This window comes from Octodon degus, unplaced genomic scaffold, assembly GCF_000260255.1.
Source record: "Octodon degus isolate 3935 unplaced genomic scaffold, OctDeg1.0 scaffold00017, whole genome shotgun sequence".
NCBI lineage: Eukaryota > Metazoa > Chordata > Mammalia > Rodentia > Octodontidae > Octodon > Octodon degus.
The window spans coordinates 358,355-372,388 of NW_004524593.1; the positions used below are offsets into that span (position 1 = coordinate 358,355).

Genomic DNA, 14,034 nt, shown 5'->3' on the forward strand with positions numbered 1-14,034 from the left:
AACTAAGCATAGGGGAAAGGCCAGAAAGGAGAGTCAAGCAGACTCTTCCCAATTTTGATGTGGCCTTTGCCCTGTGATATACCGACCCCTGATACACGATCTTCCTTTCTGTCTGCATCCACCTGCAGGAATTGTAAACCAGGTGAGTGGCCTCTATAAAACTGTCCGTCTTGTCATTCAGGCATCTTCCACTCAGGGAGCTCCCAAACCTTTTTTCAGCCCCATGCTAGCCTAAACAGGTTGCATGGGTACTACAGATAGCGCAAATGTTCTTTAGTATAAGAACTCAGATTCTAAAGGTTCACTTGTTGAGAGTTAATGCGAAGTACTAGCTGTGTGCTCTTCCACAAGTTTCTCAGCTCTCTGGCTTTCAGATTCCTCACTGGTGAAAAGAGAATAACTATTCTTCCAACAAAGGGCTGTTGGAAGAATTAAATGAGGTGATTTGCATAAGCCATGCAAAGTCTACCAAGAGATCCAAAAACAGTATCTTCATGGGACATGCCAAAATGTTAACAATAGCAATCTCTCCATGCTAAAAAGAATGGGTGATTTTGCATTTTCATTTCTTTTTGTGTCTTTTTATATTTTCTCCATTAGAAACTAATTTATAATTAAAAAAGAAATGTCCTTGGAAAGAGACAAAATGTACTGAAGTTCAAGTTATATCTAAAGACCTACCTTATCCAGATAAAGTGAAAAAGGAAAGGGGTAGGCAACAAATGGGCAAGTAGGCTAAGGAATTAGGTAATGTTTGAAATTTGGTGTATACCTGGGAGACCCCAAGCCTTGCTGGGTCACACAGGCTGAGGACCTGGAGGAATTGTCTACTGTGGGGGTGCTGGTCCAGCAGCCAGGAACATGTGTGACTTAGCCACACCAGAAACAAAAGGCAAGATTCACAAGTTTGACTTTCACACTGAGGCTCTTGGAGATGAGCCTTACAAGCCAGGAAGGTAGAGCCCACATCCTTGCACAAGGTCAGCTGAGCTTGTGGCATGGACAAGGGTGAGAGAGGCCCAACCCTGACCCCATGGACCTCCCTGGGCCTAGAAAGCAGGTGCTAGAGCTTCCTTTCCTTCATTTGCATGTCTAATTACAACTCATAAAAATATCTAACCCATTAGTTAAAACCCAGCCTCAGCATTTGACTCTGACCTCCTACAGCAGCATAGGCCACACATTGACTCCAAGTTGCCTGAATTGTCCTCAATTTATAAGCAGCACAACCTATAAATAGAAACCATTTTTGCTAAGTTCCCCAGGAGGCATCAGCGAGTTTTTCAGCTTGTATGTGTTTTTGTCTTTCTGTTTTAAAACGCCAACATGGCAGGCTTCTCCTCCCTGCCTGGTGCTCCTCAGGCTTTCAGCTGTAGTTTAGTTTGAGGGCATCCTGCCTGGCTTGACAGTGGAAGAGTTGGGTCATGCGGGCACAGCCTGCCCAGCTTGGCTTCCAAGGGAAGCACTTGTCTCACCATCCAGGGAAGAGCACACTCACCTGTAGATCCTGTACCTGGTGGTGAACCCCTGGCGGTACCGCTCCATGAAGTCAGCATACTCCTGCGCACGGTGGAAGGGTCCTCGGTCTGTGAGCAGCCAGTCCAGGGGTGGCTGGCCAGCTGAGGAGGCATGCTGCTCAGGGACTCCTGCAGCAGCTACTGTGGCTGAGACAGCCAGCACCCAACTGGGCAGGGCCAGTGCCAGCAGGGCTGCCCATGGGGCTGCTGCCAGCCAAAGCCCTCTAAGCTGAGTGCCACACTGCCACCTCATGCTTCCCCCAGGCAGTTGGTTTCTTCATTCTCTTGCCACGCTCTCTGCCTCAGTGCTGCTCCTCCAGGGCTCCAGAACTGGAAAAGTCCAAAAGGAGATGTCAGCTAGGCATCCTGCTCTTATCCTATGGGCCTCTCTGTGGCATAGACATAACAGGGCGGGGTCCATTGGAAATCCTTTATCCTGGTCATATAACAAGGTCCTGGGTATTGAGCTAAGCACTCTAGGTACATAATTTTATTTATTTCTTCAAAAAAAAAAATCTTTGAGGCAACATTAACATTTGATAGGTGAGAAGGTAGAGATTAAAGAGATTAAGACAGGTGCTTGAGTTCCCTTAGCTGTCAAGCAGTAAAACCAAAATTTGAACTCGGAGTGTCTGGCGCTTGACCTTTATGCTATATTGCTTTCCTACATCGACTAACTCAGCACCATCTATTTCTGTTTCTCTTAGAACCTTTCAATACGTTTCCATAATCCCATAAGACCAAGCATTATCCCTAGGAGCTTCCATTAAAGCAAGTAGCAGCCCAATTTTCCTATGGAGAATTATAGAGCAGAGAAGTAGTCACATCCCTTTGCTGCTATAAAGCTGGATGGACTTGGGCAAACTGATTGTCTCTCTGAGTTTACAGTGGCTTTGGAAAAAATAGCAAAGCCTACAGGGCAATGCCTATGGCCTCTGCTGTGTTAGACATTGGTCCATACTCTATTGAAAGACATGCAATCATCAGAGCAGATGTCAGAAGATCAAGATTTCCTCCGGACTCCTTCCTCACTGTGTAGCCTCAAAGCTCCATCAGGTGGGGCCATCCCTCACTGTTGCATCCTCTATCCTGCCTCCCAAAGGGGCAGAGGAGGCTTTCAAACACTCTTTCTGAATGAATGAATGAGTGAATGAACACTCTGAGTACTGAGTCAGAGAGTAGATGCCAGGAAAGGAGAGTGATCTTCACAACTCCTCACTACCTGTGACTCACCACAGGCCTCTGATTTCAAGTACCTGCACTTTGTCTGAAGATGGTCACCTTTATCAGCCTCTAGGCTGATGCAAGGGATTGTTCAATATGGTGGAGCTTCCTGGAATTATGACAATCTCCTCAGTTTTTAATTTCTAGCACATGCTGTTAGAGTTCTGCCCATGACCCCTCACCATATCTCAGCAGTGTGTGCCAGAGTGACTCCAGTTCCCAGGACCTGGAATTCATGGCTTGAGGACTTTCTCAGGCTGCAAAAGTGCAGAAACAGGCTCCCTTGGCATGAGGCAAGGGTGTTAACTCCCTGGCCCTTCAAGACTGCTGTAGCCATGGGCAAAGTGGGTCTCATCACCTGATTCATACCCCTTTCCAGAGTTCCTGGGGGAGCCTGCAGAAAGTTTCAACTCATAGAACCTCCAGACTTTCCCAGGATCAAGCAGAACTCTAAAGGGGCTACACAGAGGTAACAGCCAAATGAACCATGGCACACGCAGCCTCAGAGTTGTCCTGAATCTGAGAGACTGAGCCACAGTCTTCCTGCAGGTTGCTTTCTCTAGTCCGTACTTGAGAGGGTACAGGCACAGAAGCATGAGTGGTAGGAGAGTCAGTTGTTCCTCCCTTCCAGCTGGTAGCTATTGATACCTACTCCATGCTGGGTGATTCGTTGGAGATGCCTCTGTTTGCATGATAAGTTTGTTATACAGGAAGTATTATTCAAAGTTTCCATTTCAGTATGACCCAGAGATGTTGAGCTGGGAAGACACAGAAGTAACATATAAAGCTAAATCATGTTCAGACTTTGCCAAAGACCACTGTGCTGCCCGAGCTGCTACGGGAGTAAGACAGACCTTCATCTAATGAACTGGCTGGAAAGGGGCTGAAAGAAAAGTCAAGAGCCACTACTCGCCCTCTTGAATCTTAGAACATGATAAAATTCTGATAATCAAAGTAGGCAGTTCTGGCTCACATAGTGTACCTTATACATAAGGGCAGTATATAATAAAAGAAGTCTGACAGACTAATTGGGCAGAGATGAAATATATTATATATGATATTGAGAACTTAGTTCTACTTGGATTAAAAAATTAAATACAAAAAAATAAAATCATAGAAACAAGAAACATGCCCGTGTGTTTCATAACAAGCATGCTTCACCAGGGGGAAAGTGATTAAAAACTAAGAAGAGGATTCATCCTTGCACATAGAAAGAGAAGGCATTTTTATATGGCTTCCCTCTGATGAAGATGCTCAGAGTGCTTCTCATTTAATCATTCACATATTCATCTATTGAAGAAACATAAATTGAGGTCTCTTAAATATCAGACACTATGCGAGGCATTGACAATACAAAAGCACGCACTTGTTCTATTGCCTGAAACGCTATCATTCGTGATTAATTCCTTTTACACAACACTGTTCTATTTTTGTAGACATTGATGGAGGGTAAAGAAGAGTCATCCTCTGGAAGACTGTGGTTACTTGACCCCGAGGACAAGGCAGCAAACACAGCCTGGTGCTTGGTCATGGGTAGAGGACATGTGGAAGGAGGCTCTCAAGGTGCCTCAGCAAGCACCCGTGTCCTCCGCTGCATAGCCTGCTCAGTCCCTTCTCCTCAAGTGTGGGCAGCACTAGTGACTAGAAGATAACACTTCAAGATCGGAGAACTCGCTGATGACTTTGAGTTAAGCCCTGCTGAATGCACACTGTGATGAAACTGAAGATTAATAACGGGTACTGGTGCTGGCTGTGAGAGATGTTATGGGTGCCATTGTCCTGGGAGGGCCTGGTCTAATCGGGTCAACCTTCAGAAGGCAGTGAGTGTCACATAGTAAGCTCCAGTTGAGCCGGAGGATAGCAAGCAATTGTGTTGTGAGCTGCCTTTTTGGGTTCGTGTGGCAAGGCATGGAAGGTGACTTCTAGTTACAGAGACCAATCCCCTAGCAGGAAAATTGGTACTGCAGTCACATAGCTGCAACAAAAGCAAATTGGCCAGCAACCTGTGAGCCTGGAAGAGGCCCCTTAGCACCTCATGGGAGCTGGTTCCCTGGTCACCCCTTGATTTCAGTATGGTGAGACACTGCGCAAAGAACCCAAGCCACTTGTATTCCAGCTTCTCCCAACCCCGAGAAACTGTGAGACTATAAACAGTATTGTTTTATGTGCCTAAGTCTGTGGAAATTTGTTGCACAGCAATAGAGAATTAAGACATATCCATTAAAGACAACTCAATAGATTCTCTCCCATTCTACCTAGACCTAGGGTGTGGGGAGCTCTTCATGCTGCCCGAGGAAGATGAGCTATAATTCTCCGAGTGAGAAGAAGAAGCTAGCACTGCAGTTGCTTGAGCAGGGGGAGCGTAATCATCTTCCCCCGTGACCTTCACACCACACTCTCCCTACCGAGTCACGAATCCTTTTGAAGCCAGAGAGTACATGTTAGGCTTTGCCATCCCTCCACACCACTGTCCTACAACACGTTTGATGCATCGATTCTATGCCATTTGTCGAGGGGTCACGTTGAGCCAGGAGCAACATGTGGCCTTTCCTGGCCACTTCCTGTCTTGCCTTGGTGCTGTCATGAAAGGTGGCAAGCCAGGGCTCCTAAGGACAGGTGAGAGAATGTGTAAGTGAAAGAGCTGTGTGCTCCAGGCAGGCAGCGAGCTATATTAAGTGTGCTGCTTGCTAGGCTTTGTTTGTAATTATGCGTTTTCAGAGCTCACAATGTGCTGGAACCTGCCTGGTTATAGGAATATCAGCTTTAGAATCAAATAGTTTTGATTGCTGGCCCAAGTCTGCTGAGCGCAGCAAGAATGCCTGAATTCAGCGCTCGCTGCTCCTCTCAAAAACCTGGCCTTGGAATCACACGTTTTCCGCTTCATTGCTTTTCCTCAGGATCTGAAGACATATTGACTAAAAAAAAAGCCTCATTTTCAAAAAGAAGTTTTAAACAGGTTTAAAAACTTTCTTTCAAAAAAATTCCCTATAACATGTTCCTCCACCTTAAAAGAAAAAAAAAGACAAAATAATTGCTGTGTTGACAGTCGTATGAAAATCAGGTTTTGCAGAGAAATGGCTTTTGACCATTTCCTGTTTATGCTCTACAATAATATCACTAGGAATTTTTAACTGCAACCTGTCAAGCAAATTTTAACTGTCCAAATTCTCACAACTCCTGGTCGGCTCACTAAAATTCAGGAGGATAAAGCAATTAGCACCTTCCACTTTGTGCTTCCTTTTTCTCATCTTGTCCTAAAGCTGATCGTACAAGTAACCCTCCACGTTACAGTTTGTCTACTAATGCACGGGCAAAGCACACGCCCCAGTGAAAAATACTATAAATTCACCTGGGAATGCCAAATGTTTTCTTTTGCTTTCACCATACTGCAGGCAATTTTACACCTAGACAAATAATAAATTGGCTTTGCATCAAAGGTATAATAAGTAAAACAAGCTGTGGGTTTTCCTTGGCTGACTGCTTCAGCTCAAATTTGTTCTTTAAACCACGAATTAAATGGGTCACAGTTTTATCAATAGAGAAAAGCAAGGACAGTGGAGGTCACATGAGAAGTAGGCAGTGATGTCTTCAAAATGGTCGTGCTTATATGAATTGTGTCTCCACTGCCCTGAAGTTGTTATGCAGTTGAGGACTTGGTGTGTGTGTGGGGGGGGTTCTCTTGTGTTCTATTATTTTCAATCTCTACTCATACTTGGTACAGCAAAAGCAACTAGGGCTTAGGGCATCAGCTACTAACATACTAAGTCTTGGCAAACAAAATAGACATAGAGTTTGAGGAGGAGAAAGAGGGGTTATTTCCTGGAGAAATCAAGTATATGGCTAAGCGTAAGAGTATGTTTATAACTAATAAAATGATTAATGTTTCTTTTTAATCAATAAATACTATCATAAGTCATTTACTATGTGGGTAATAATTACCATTCATGAAGCACGCATAACAGTATTACCCCTTTGAGCAGGTGGGAGCACGGAGTCTGGGTAAGGAAAGTGCACAGGGGTCATACTTCGGTAGCAGATCCAGGTCTAGCTGCTCTTCCCTGTACATGCTACATGACTTACTATGCAAACAGTGTTTTGTTACCTATAAACTGATACTCTTAGGCAAGGGACTTCCCGCTGAGACCTTCTCTTCAGTTATCAGTAAAATGCTTTAGGAGGTGAAATGGTACCCAGGATCCTACCTAACACTGAAGTTCCATAATTCTATGCAAATATAATATGTATGTGGCATTAGGATTTCGGTCTCCTTTGAAAGCCAACTCTGTTTCAGAGTGAAGCATAAGAGAAGTGAGGTATAAAGCAGATATTTTTGCCTTCTGGAGCAGTGACATTTCATAAAGTGATTAGGCAGTGACATTAAATAAGTTTTCAAGCCATTTAAGTAGTTAATTGACCAGCTGTATTGAGGAGATGTTTTCTTGAGTAAATCTGAGGGTGTCCATGTTGTAAAAAAAAATCATGGGAATATTACTTGTTCTTGGCATCTGCATGCAAAACCTTTTCATAGGAAGAGAGAATAGATATAAATGATAGGACATTGTAAAGGTCCAGGGTATATGTGGGGCACCACCAGCCCATATGCATGATCAGGTCCTTCCCCTTGTTGGACTGGTCTGCCACTGCCAATGCACCGTGGCACTTTTCCTCTGATAGATGCATCTGTTTGCACTCTATTGAGCACCATCAGCTCCCATCCCTCCCTTATATGAACCCAGGCAGGCATGGCACTTCTGTTACCACTGTCATCTTCAGGACCTATGATGTGACCCTCAGCTTCACTGCCAGGACTGGCATGGAACCAGCAAGCTGTGTTCGATGGATTTATTACCCCACTATACTCAGGAAATGACTTAAAATTGGTGAGGCTATGAAGAGCCTCATTGCATAGAATCAGGGCAACATTATTGATGATTATTTATGCAAAGACAAACGCTAATCATAATTACTGTTTACTACTTGTTCTTACGTTAATTGGAGACCTTTTAGAGGGGTGGCTCAGAGAGGCAAAAGGCTCTCTGGAGGACACTCCATGAGCCAAAAGAATTAGGGCTTGAATATTCTGATTCTGAGACCAATAATTCAGCTTTTCTTATTTTCATTTGCCTCTATACATCAAATATTCAATCAGTATTAAACAGCGTCAATTACATGGACTGTCCCCAGTGGTGAGAATAAATCTGGTGGACAGGGCACATGAGACCCTTGCAGTCACAACGCAGGATCAGCACACAGACCTTGAGCATCCTTCAAGACGCTTAAAACATTTCACGTAGTGTTTCAGTTACTTTTCACTCCTTGCTAGGACAAAATACCCATCACCCAAAGTGAAGGAAGGAAAGGTTAATTTAGCTCACAGTTTGTGGAGGTTTCAGTCTATACTCAGCTGCCTCCAAGGCAGAGTGGCACATGGAAGAGGGCCGCAGTTCATGGCAGCAGAAAACAGCGAAACGCAAAGGGAAGGGCAGCAGCTGCTCTTCATATTATAAGCAGGCTACCCTGGGGCTGGGGGTGTAGAACTCACACAATGTCCATGCCCTCTTCTTGCACAGGATGAGGATGTTTACAAATTAAGAATCCTGGCTTCCTGCTGAGTCATTTAATTAAACTTCTAAACTTCTCAATTTGACACAATGTATCAACCACTACACCTAGAAAATGCATGTAGACCAGCAGCTCTAGTGACATTAGATCTCCTGGGCTCTATTCCATGGGAGTTCCAAATTTATATGTTTCTCTAGGTGATAACCAGTCCCTTGCTTGGGAAGGACAGAGTCATCTGTCACTAGCTGAGACTTAATACTTGTCTACCAGGTGTCCTTGGTCTTGTTTGGGCCAGACAATCTAACTGACAGGCTGTCCCAGCACCTACAAGGATGAAGCCAGGGCCAGAGGATGAAGGACAGGGACACCTCTTTGCCCCAAAGCCTTGAACAAGGTCAAGGGGTCTCCAGAACAGAAAGATGGTGCTGCTGATCAAACAGAACCTTAAAATGAAGACTTGCACATTCCCAGGCCTTCCAAACCTCATCTCCCTGCAGAACAAAATAGTTATTCAAAATTCTATTCATCATGCTCCTTCTTTAACAAATCCCAGCAGCCTTGTGGCCCAAGGACCCATCTGTCTCACTCTCCCAGGCCTCCCCATCAGCTGCTCCAAAGTGGAGTAGTGATAGTATTCCTGCTACTTTACAGAGTTGTTGGGATTAAATGAGGTAATATTTGTAAAGCCCTTAAAAAGATGAACTCAAAACTTTTATAAATAAATGGAAGCAACTAGAGACCATGCTCCTAGTGAAATAAATCAGACCCACATGCTTAAACATCATATTGCTTCCCTAGTATAAGAACCTGAAAGAGAGAATAGGATCCGAAAGGTAAAATGGACACTGTAAAAAGGAAAGAAAGTATTCAAAGGGAAGGAGCAACTGGGATGAGAAAGAATTTCTATCATTTTGTTTTGTGAAATGCTGCATTGTTTCTATTTTCTTTTTTACTATTTTTTGTATTCTCTTTAAAACTAAAAAAACAATTTTTAAAAAAACTGCCTGGCCTGTGATGAATATTACATGAGTGTATAAGTGTGTTTGCTGCTACTTTTCCCACTGTGCCAACACGAGTTGTCAGAATGAGGTACAACCTACAGCAACAACCTCACCCAATAGTGGATTTTTCTGTTTGTTATGGATGTTGTTTCCAGGTGAGAAAATTGAAACCTGTGAAGTAAAGACACACCATGCCCTCATGAGTGAGTGCCCATGAGGGTCTCTCCAAGAGACCTCACTGGTCCTTCACAGTAAATGCCTGTGGGAGTGGGAGCAATGCAGGACCCTTTGCCTTCATTCTGTGGTCACTTGATTTCCCAGACATCTGACTCTGGGGCTTGCCATTGTCCTCACTTCTGCTGTTCCTCTCTGTGTCCACAACTGCCCATCACGTCTGTCAGACTCCTTTTTCTCCAAGAAGCCTTTCAAAGTTATGTTCTGTGTTGATAACATGGTTATTTTCTCCTTCTACAGCTTCTGGTCCCTGACTGTTTTTCACCAGGAAGTAACCTGGCCATTGATTTCCAGTAGCCAAGGGGTGTTTACATGGAGGTGGGTGTGGGGGGAGGCAGGGAATGGAATTAAAATAGGGAAGAAGGAAAGAAGAATATGATGGATCTTGGGTTGGAATATACTGAGTTTTATTGACTCTCCAGAAATTTTCATACCACTAGCAGTTGAGTCACTGATAAAAATCCCCTTCACATCATACAAGTGGGAACACATGGACAAGGGCATACAATGAGTTATTCAAGGTCTAGCCACTGGTTTAGAATGAAACTGGAGCTGAAGTTGGGTCTCTCAGTGCTAAACCTCAAGCATGTTCTTTCTCTCTGCATATGCCTGTGGAAGACATAAAACGAGCTGTAGTGCTACCACTATAATCACCTCTGATATATTAGATATTTATTATTATGTTCCAGACACTGACCTAAATGTTTTCCTTGCATTAACTCTTGCAATGCTCACAAAATTCTACAAAGTTGACATCGTTGCCCTCCCTGACTTAAGGATGGTTCCACCTATTTTTTTTTTATTAGTACATGTTGGTAGTACAAATGATCACATTCCTTTCGAGGCATTGATACATGCACTCAACACACCTCAGTACTTTCTTCATCCCTTTCCTTTCCTCTTCTCATTTATGCAAAATTTATCTCCCTATCCCTTATTACCTATCTTTTGTTTCATTCTTTATTTATAATTTGGGTTTTACTTATAAGACAAATCATGCAATATTTAAGCCTGGGAGCCTGATTCATTGCATTTAGCACCGTGGTCTCAAAGTGCTTCTATTAGCCCGCAAATGATTGAAGTCTATCCTTCTTTATGACAATTTTTACTTTACTAGTTTTCAAAAACTACATGTACTCAGTACAAAGTAACCTTTCATTATTTCAGTGCTAAGAATTGAACCAGGGCCTCTGACATGCTTGGCAAGCTCTCTACCACTGAGCTGTACCCCTAGTCCGTTTGAACTGAAGTCTGAATTTTGATCTTGTCCCAGGATAGTGACATACAGGATGATACTCTCCATTGCTGCTAGGCAACCAATATTCTAAAATGCATTCTGTTTCTAAAGTGTGATGTTTGGTAGGTTAAGTGTCTTCAATGGATTTTCAACATGTTATTTTAAACTCCTGATAGGTTTGTCTGGATGTGACCCCTTCGAAATCTGAGGAGCATCTCATGTCTAGTAGAGCTGTACCCATTTTATAGAGGATAAAACTCAGAAGCAAAGAAACCAGTAGTGATCTCCAAGAAAGTCTTAGTATAGTCTGCATGATCTACAAACTTAATAGTCCTAGATTTTCATAAAAGAGCTTCAGACAAGTGAGGTTATTCTAGGTGCTTTTGGTGACTTTTGCTGTGTGTTGAAGGAAAACCTAAAATCTTGGCATAGACAACAAGATATACCTAAACACTTTCCCTCGTAATAGCTGAAAGCAGTTAGAACTCCTGCTTGTGGGAAACCTTGTGGCTCCTGGTTAGATGGCCAGTCAGTAAGACAGATGTTACCCTTGTGCTATTTGAAAGCCTTTAAGGTCAGATACAGTGTCCCAGTCTAAGTCTGTTGAGCAACCCACAATTGCTGCTTTCCTGTGTTCCCCCGAGTTACAATGCTCATCCATCATATGCCAAAGCCCAGCTAAGACTGTGCCCAAGATCCCTTGAACTCCTCCCACAGCCATATGTCCATTTAAATTGTAAGGAGCTTCTACCTTTTCAGGCTCCTCATGCTGTCAGCTTCTCTACTCCTGGTGTAGGGAAAGCACCAAGAACTGCCTGCTGTTGGCCTGATGTTGAGCTGCGCTACCACCTAGCAGTCCTCTTGAAGTATCCCGGTCAATGTGTTGGATGTCCTGCTACCAACATTGCCCAAACCAAGATATTTGGCTCTCCCAGTGGGCACACCCAGTCATGCTCCCTGGGTTGCTCCTGAGGCTGGCTTAGTCTCCACACCCTTTGCTAGCAGCTACTTGCATATTCCAGAGAGGAGTCTTTCTCTGTCCCTGTCTCCTCCCAGCAGTGTGACTTCCATCGCTAAAGCCCAACACACTTTGCAGCAGAACCTCTGTAAATACATGGAATAGTTAAGGCCTGCAAAACTGAAACAAACCTAAGCCAATCACATGGAAATTGCTCATCACTGTGCAGGCTGCAGGACTGAGGTGGCGCTGACAAGCCACTCTCCATCCTGACCTGCAGTTCTCACTGTTTTCTCTTGCTGTTGGCTTTCTGCCAGGACTGTCATTGAATCTGAACTTTTAGCCCAGACTCTGCCCTATTTGGGTCTTGGCACCAACCAGGATGTAAAATGATAATGCCTTGCATGGTGCCAAAGAGCACAGAGCTCCCGAGATATTACAGATGCAGATGTGACCAGAAAACACATTGTTTCCGGGACTGTGTTTGTAAATATATGCGTTGCCCGACAGCTTGCAAAATTAAATATAGATGCTACATCACAAACTCCAGCTAAAATAAACTATATGCTGCTCAATGAATGTCAATAAGTACTCTAAGAAAGAATCATTATTCCTTTTTGTAATGTGGTCCAAGAAACTTATTCCTAAATGCTTCTTTCCCTTTTCATTTTCTTTTCTGATGGTGCCTCTCCTACCCTGGCTGGTCCTGGTGGATAGCTGTGGTGAACAGTGGGGCTGGGGCAAGGACACAGGAGGTGTAACAGTAAGGTCTCTGCAGTGGGGAGGTGTGAGGTGATGGTGGAAGCCAGTTTGGAGGTTTAGCACAAGATCACAGTCAACCTTTTGAGATTGTTGGCCTCCAGGCATCTTTTCTGAAAGAATGGTCTGAATCCCCCTGGTAGTTTGCAAAGACCTACCGAAGGGAGCAAGCTGATCCATCAACCTGAGTTCTTTCTTTAGCTCTTAAGCCAATTCACTCTGCTCCTTTAGACTGATTTTTAGTGCCAACCAGAGCTCATATATTAGCAAGCTACTATGTTAATCATGGCAAGTTACCAGAAGGTATTCATCTACCAAACTCAGCACCCTGGAAGAGTTTGCTGAAGGTTCTCAGTCTGAAGTGGAAAAGGCTTATTGCTGTGCAGCCCTGGGTGGGAAAGCCCTCATTACACTGCCAGATCTCAGAAAGCCCCACCCTCAGGTATGGATCACAAACAAGGGGTGCTTCGCTTTTGTGAGGACTTCACCGCCGTCCTGAGGTGCGAGTTTTATTTATGTAGAACATGTTTAGTTTATGTGATCACTGTATTGGTATTTATTTGATTTGTTGTGCTCCTCTTTAGCTCTTTAGCACCGATTTTCCTACCGAGAAATGTGATTACAGACTACAGTAGATCTCATTGATTTGGGCAGTATTTGGTGGATTTGTGCAAAAATGTTTGGGGCCCCAGTGAAAAACTAGAGTATTCCTGAAGAATCTCATGGAATTCTGATTCTAATTGCTACTGATTTCCTAAGATATTTCTGACAAACGAAATCCTTTGTGCAATGTGTTAAGAGTTTTCCCACTTTATTCCTTTTAGGAAAGTTAATAAATTTCTACTCATTTATTCAATATGGAATATTGTATATATGTAACATAAAACAAGGGCAAAGTGGAAGAAAAACTGGAAGGCAATATTTGGATTAATCTGAAAGAAATTTATGTGAAAACCTTTGTTAAAATTCTCTCCTAAGAAACTTTGTTACTCAAAGTCCCATTAGAAAAAACCCCGTGGTGACCAAGAATTTCACAACTCAGTCATCACTGGGGCTCAAATGAGGATTTGTTGATTAAAACTAGGATTGCTTTTAGCCTATATCATTATTCTGTTTCTTAAACTTGTTGAGTAACAGAATTTACTGAAGAAAAAGCCAACCATTTTACTCCATGGTTTTCCATTGGCAAGAGAAGAAAGGGTTTTTTTTTTTTTTCCCTGAAGATCTTTGGCAATGTCAAGAGATGTTTCAGACTGTAATAAAAGGAGTGCAACCACACAGGCAGAGGAATGGAGATGGAGAAGTAGTTGGAGAGAGAGGGAGAGAGAGAGAGAGAGAGAGAGAGAGAGAGAGAGAGAGAGACTATAAGTAGAAAGTATGTGGGTCAGAGAGATGGCTCAGCAATCTAAAACACCTGCTTAGGCAAGCTTAGGCAAGCATGCAGGGACTGTGGGATCCTCGGCACCACATGCTGCACCAGCCCCTCCCTCTGGGTGAACTGAGCTGGCCACAAGAAAGGAAGGAAGGAAGGAAGGAAGGAAG

The 14,034-nt window shown here is 43.5% G+C and overlaps 1 protein-coding gene across 1 annotated transcript in view; it reads right to left on the bottom strand.

Annotated features, from left to right (window-relative positions):
- Positions 1-14,034, bottom strand: part of Brinp2 (BMP/retinoic acid inducible neural specific 2) — a 96,807-nt gene that overhangs the window by 43,356 nt on the left and 39,417 nt on the right. Inside the window, exon 2 of the mRNA XM_004626774.2 lies at positions 1,499-1,847. Within this exon, the coding sequence (XP_004626831.1) occupies positions 1,499-1,770 (272 nt within the window). The 5' untranslated portion in view covers positions 1,771-1,847. The remainder of the gene's footprint in view (positions 1-1,498; positions 1,848-14,034) is intronic.